Raw genomic sequence first — 5,997 nt, forward strand, 5'->3', positions numbered from 1 at the left:
CTCCTGATGAGCTAATACTCATCTCATCTCTTATATGCTGTGTCTCTATGATCCTATCCTGTCCTATTCATGGTAGCCTCGTGGACATTGCACGTCCAAAGGCTCTTGGTCCACGCCCATAAACGTCCAGCACTCACAAAATAAGAAGAAAAGAGAAAATACAGGCAGAGGGCAGAGTCTTTGCAGATACAGACACCACCACACACTGTAGAGGGATTACTTTTGTCTAGTTAAGTCTATACATTGTTTTCTTAGGAAAATCCTAAATAATATACCTTTAAAGACTCTCTATGTTATGCTAAAGCTGCTGCGATAGCAGTTGCCCATGCTAAAGAAAATATGAGAACAAGAACTTATGATTCTCTGACATGTTTTGTTTTGTTGTTTCAAAAAATAATATTGTGGAGTTTTATGGCACACAGTAAAGCAACTTAACTATACATCATCTAATGGACCATAATGTGTATGGTTATGGTGGACATTTATTCTCTGTCTCATTAATACCATCCATTAGATTATTGCTACAGTCTTGGCTAACTCCTCTTTAATTTTTAAGATGTTTGGCATCACAGCATAATTACCTTAACCTTTTTTTTTTTTTTTTTTTTTTTTTTTTTTTTTTTTTTTTTTTCTCTCTCTCTCTCTCTCTCTCTCTCTCTCTCTCTCTCTCTCTCTTCCCCCCACTGCCCCATCCCTTCACTATTCGTCACCATACTCCCTCCGTCTGCTGCCTCTGCCAGTGTCTGCTTTGTCCTTGGCTGTGCCGCACACATCCAGCTGTCTTCACCAGCACTTTCGAAGACAGAAAATGACCATCTTGATGGAGAAAACAGTAGTTGGTTGTTTATACACGTCTGCCCTGTCTAACCTAACGTTGATTCCTGACTCTTCATGACTGACATCGACTGTCATTGCATAGGGATATTTCGTGTCAGTATTCATGATTTGCAATGGCAACCCCATAACCGTGACATATCACTGTAGTTATAGCTCTGCCCATTTCCAATTTAGATTTTTAATATATGGGTGTCTTCTCTGTACCAATCCCAAAACATTTTGAAATCATTATTGTCACTGTAATTTGGGGGCTTCCTTGTTTACTTTTTTTTTTTATAAATCTGTGCATTATAAGTCTAATAGTATTACTGTCTGACACAACAGCCTGCCTATTAGACCGTTGTGTTGTTTTTGAAATACTATTTAATAACCATAAATCACTTTTACTCCGCCTGGTTAAAAATGTGTGCACCCTATCTATATTTCTAATAGCCTGCCAATATGCCGCTCGCGCTGGCAGGTCAGATCTGATAAGGGTCCAATGGGAGGAGAGAGGAAAAAGACAGAGCGGGTTTGGAGACGGGAAGCTGCGTGGTGCGCACCTCCCCTCTCCATAGCGCAGAGAGCCTCCTCTCGCTTTACGGAGCCTGCTTGCGATTCTTGCTCTCCATGCCAGAGCCTGCAGCTGTCTCCGTCGCGTCCCACGGCCGCTGTTGTGGGAAACTCGTCGCCCCGCGTGACGAACCGTCGGCAGGCTGTTTTCCCCCTTCAAGTCTCAGCGCGAACCTGAAGGATATCGCAACTTTTAAACAATTTTCCGACACAGTTCGGTCGCTTATTGAAGACACCTGACAGCTCGTAGTCTCCCATCCGCGTGTTGACTAAAATCTTTGCCACTGTGAAGGCTATAGGAATGTGGAATACAGGTCTAACTCAGCGGTGAGTGTTGTAATACGGTTATAATTACTCTCACTCTCTCTCTCTCTCTCTCTCTCTCTCTCTCTCTCTCTCTCTCTCTCTCTCTCTCTCTGTATGTGTGTGTGTGTGTGTGTCCACACTCAAGTGTTTGTTAGACTGCACGTAGGCGTTCCTCAGAATTAAGTTTGGAGCTTATAAACGTCGAGTCTGTGCACGACTGGTTTTGAATGCAAAACGTCATTTCCATGGAGCCCAAACAACTATAGAAGATAGCAACAGATCACAGCTATATTCCACCTATACCCGTGTGTCTATGTCTATGCACCTTGATACCAAATCAAATCTCAAACATGAAACCTTTCCTCATCTGTCCATCCCTCCCATTGCAGTAAAAGGACCTGCCTCTGCCCCTGACACCATGACCGCGGACCTGAACTTGACCTCCCTGCTGAACGTAACGGATCTCCACAATCACACGAGAGGATGTTCCCTCACCAGGACCGGCTTCCAGTTCTACTACCTGCCCACGGTTTACATCATGGTCTTCGTCACAGGGCTGGTGGGCAACAGCCTAGCCATTTGGATGTTCGTGTGCCACATGAGACCCTGGAGCAGCATCTCCGTCTACATGTTCAACCTGGCTCTGGCTGACTTCTGCTACGTCCTCTCTCTGCCCTTCCTCATCTTCTACTACTTCAACAAAACAGACTGGATATTCGGGGATGTCCTGTGCCGGCTGCAGCGTTTCATATTCCACGTGAATCTTTACGGCAGTATTCTGTTTCTGACCTGCATCAGTGTTCACAGGTACACCGGGGTCGTGCACCCGCTCAAGTCTCTGGGCAGACTGAAGAAGAAGAATGCGGTTATTACCAGTGCGTTGGTGTGGGTGGTGGTTGTTATAGCTATCTCCCCCATCCTGTATTATTCCAGGACTGGCTTAAAGCGTAACGCGACCACTTGTTATGACACCACCACTGAGGACGAGTTACCTGGTTATTTTATCTACAGCATGACTTTGACTGTGTTTGGGTTCTGCATCCCCTTCATTATCATATTCTGTTGCTATGGCATGATCGTCAAAGCGTTGATCTGCAACGATATGAACAACGCGCACTTGCGGCAGAAATCGATCCACCTGGTTATCATCGTGCTCGCCGTCTTCGCCGTCTCCTACCTGCCTTTCCACGTGATGAAGAACCTCAACATGAGGGCCAGGCTCTACTTCCAGGGCCCTGACATGTGCGATTTTAACAACCGCGTCTACGCCACCTACCAGGTGACACGGGGGCTGGCCAGCCTCAATAGCTGTGTGGATCCTATTCTTTACTTCCTGGCTGGAGATACCTTCAGGAGGAAGCTGTCACGGGCCACTAAAAAGCCCTCCAGGAAGGGGGACAATGTCCTTCAGTCCAAGAGCGAGGAGACGGCCCTCAACAGCCTGGCGGAGTATGTGGACAATGGGGACCGTAGGCTGTGAAAGGGAACCTCAGTGGGTCTGAGTCACGGGGTGTGGATCTCTATTAGCTTTAGAAACCATGACGGACTTTGTACTGAATAAATAAATGCACTGTGTGGGATTGAAGGCTGTGCGTTAAACTTAATGGCCGATGGTTTATGGATCTGTTGGATAAATACTCCATTTAACTCTGTGATAACCATCGCTTTCCTGCAGCCTGTCCATGTTGATAAGCTATTGTACTGTATTGTCCTGTACACGTGTTGTACTCTAAATGTTCGAGACATCGCTCTTCATTCTTATCGAGTAGTCGGTGTTGCTTACACTTCGGACAAAATGAATATTATAATCAGGCGAGCTGGGGGGGGAAATAGCTTTCCCTTTCGAGCTGTAATGTCCCGTTTATCAATTTGTTCTGAAAAAAAAACAGGACTGAGAACGGATTGCACCTCCTCAAGCCCCCGAGCTGATGCTTAATTAATAGCTGTTAAGCAGGGTGGGAGCTTGTGGTTAAGGAAGTGTTCCTGCGATGGCTTTTAGAGGAAAAGGTAAATGCACTGAACCAGCGATTGCTGCATGGATGTGCCGTGCAGACATTGTAATGCACTTTGACCGGGGACTCTGCTCAGAGGGGCCACCAATCACTCCTCATTTCTTTGTCCATCTACTACTGACGGGGCGAGGAATATGCGTTCGACTAGTTTTTCATTCTGACAGCTCTGAGGTTAAGGTCTGCAACGGCTCTGTTACCACACTCTTTCTCTCCTTGTTAACTTGTTCCTCACAGAAAGAAAAAAAAAAAAGAGAAGGTAATACTTAACAGTATTCTGTGTATATGATACCACAATGAATGTTCTTTTTGACGTGTGCTGTACAGGATGTTGTGACGTTCCAAATGAGTTTTTGGTGTTGACTGTTGTTCAAATCAGTATCACTAATCCAGACATTTAGTGCATGAGTCCAGTATTAAAAAACATCAGTGAAACACTGACTAACCGCAGCAGGTTCTAACTATTCTAGTGTTTATTGCAACTAAGGGAATACATAATGTCTTTTCAATGAGCTTAACAGACACACACTCAATCACCTGCTTTGTCACTCCCACATATTGAAGTCTTGTTTGTATGAGATACCTCAAAGTAAATCCTGCACTGTGTCCGTGTTTTGACAGATGATCATTTCTCGTTTGCATCTGTTGTAATTACTGTGGAGAAATGATCGTGGGGCTCTCTCGGTGTACCCTGGAGTACGTTGGTGTTTGATGTAATACCTTTGTAAATCTGTAATGGGGGTCAGCTATTGTCAAGAAAGGAAGTGAATCACCTGTACAGGGTATTTGGGGCCACGTGTATCTTTGTCAATAAATTTTTATATTTATAACATGCCAGACGATGTAATAAGACTCGCATAATTCTTTTTGAGATGGTGACTGAGTCTGTGATTTATAGCACTGATGTCTCCTTGTTTGTGCCAGCCGCACGTGTTCTTAGCTCAATGTGTGTTACAGTTAGAGTAGTAAAAACACGTTTGGTTGTGGAGACATTCGTGCAGAGTTTTGTCCTCTCGCTGCTCCTCCTCTTTCTCCACGCTCCTGTTGACTTTTTTCAACACAGCCAGGCGGAAGCGAGGGTACGAGGGAGGAATAAAGAGTGGCACCTCTTTCTCCTGGCTTACCCTAAGACAGCTTTTGTGTCTGTCACAATGGTTTTGGGTTATTGATGCAGACAGGGGTGTGAGGCTGTCGCCAGGACCCCAGGGCTGCGCGGTGTTGTTGGCACAGGAAACCAACCAACCCTCTTCCTCCGAACAGTGCACATGAATACAAACGGCTTTTGATTTCCTGGCTTTGAGGTACAAACTGCAAAGCTGGACTTGGCAAACGTGTGTGTGTGTGTGTGTGTGTGTGTGTGTGCATGTGCGTGTGCGCGTGTGTGCGCGTGCGTGCATGCGTGCGTGTGCATACATGTGTGTATCTGTGCGTCTCTGTGTTAGGGAGCCACAAGGCAATGGAGACCTTATTCGAGTAGGTGGCTGTTTTCGCTGTCATTTCTGTTTGTTGGTCATTGGTGGTTGTTGCATTATGAAAAGAAGGCACTGTGACATGCACGTGGGTCATAGGAATGTGTATGTATATCTGTTTATTTGTAGAATATATACCCTCTGTGTTCTGTGTCCATGTAATTAGATGAAAGGAAGGTTGGATTCAGTCAGCACCAGATCTCGAGCCAACGTCAGTGCTTTTGAGCCTGAGTGTCAAATCTTGAGTTGCAGAAATTTGGGATGCTTGCCAGTATCTCCTCCCTCCCTTCTCAGCCACCTTTCACCTCTTTTCTCTCACGCCCTCCTCTCTTTATTGTGAATCTAGGCTTTTTTTGTTCTCTGCATTTTACCGCCTTCAGGGGAATACTATTTGATTAAGTGTTGGGAGGAGACAGACGGAGAAGTCCAGTGTGAAGAGTTATGGCAGAACAAAGTTTGTTTTTCCCCAGGACAGTGTTGGTGGAAGGGGGGGGGGGGGCCCACAGAGTAATCACAGTCAGGACAGCTAGAGTAAGACACTGAGCTTTGTTGTTTGAGATCTACAGTGGGAGCTGGCACAACCACATTACAAAACCACAGCTTGAGCCAAAAGCTACTGCGGACCACACATGACGCAAAAATGATCAAGCTGTAAGCGTTTGGTCTTTGGTGAGTAACCCATGATGCAAACACACATGGGACAGCGTGATGGCAGTGATGTGGATGTTCTGCAACATTTAGTGCATCCATTGGCACCATGTGACAGTGCTGCAAAGACAGAGGCGATTTAAACTCCCATACATATGAGGACACATAAGTTCCCA

General features: G+C 45.5%; 1 protein-coding gene across 1 annotated transcript; it reads left to right on the forward strand.

The window, feature by feature from the left end:
* Positions 1–1,371: 1,371 nt before the first annotated feature.
* p2ry1 (purinergic receptor P2Y1) lies at positions 1,372–4,541 on the forward strand. The gene is made up of 2 exons (XM_039792481.1): positions 1,372–1,716; positions 2,085–4,541. Exon 2 carries the CDS (start codon positions 2,114–2,116, stop codon positions 3,173–3,175), a length of 1,062 nt encoding a protein of 353 aa, XP_039648415.1. The 5' UTR covers positions 1,372–1,716; positions 2,085–2,113; the 3' UTR covers positions 3,176–4,541.
* Positions 4,542–5,997: the final 1,456 nt, after the last annotated feature.

Source organism: Perca fluviatilis, chromosome 2 (assembly GCF_010015445.1).
Source record: "Perca fluviatilis chromosome 2, GENO_Pfluv_1.0, whole genome shotgun sequence".
Taxonomy (NCBI): Eukaryota; Metazoa; Chordata; class Actinopteri; order Perciformes; family Percidae; genus Perca; species Perca fluviatilis.

Coding starts and splice junctions, on each gene's coding strand:
- p2ry1 (XM_039792481.1), top strand. CDS start 2,114: ATGACCGCGGACCTGAACTTGACCTCCCTGCTGAACGTAACGGATCTC.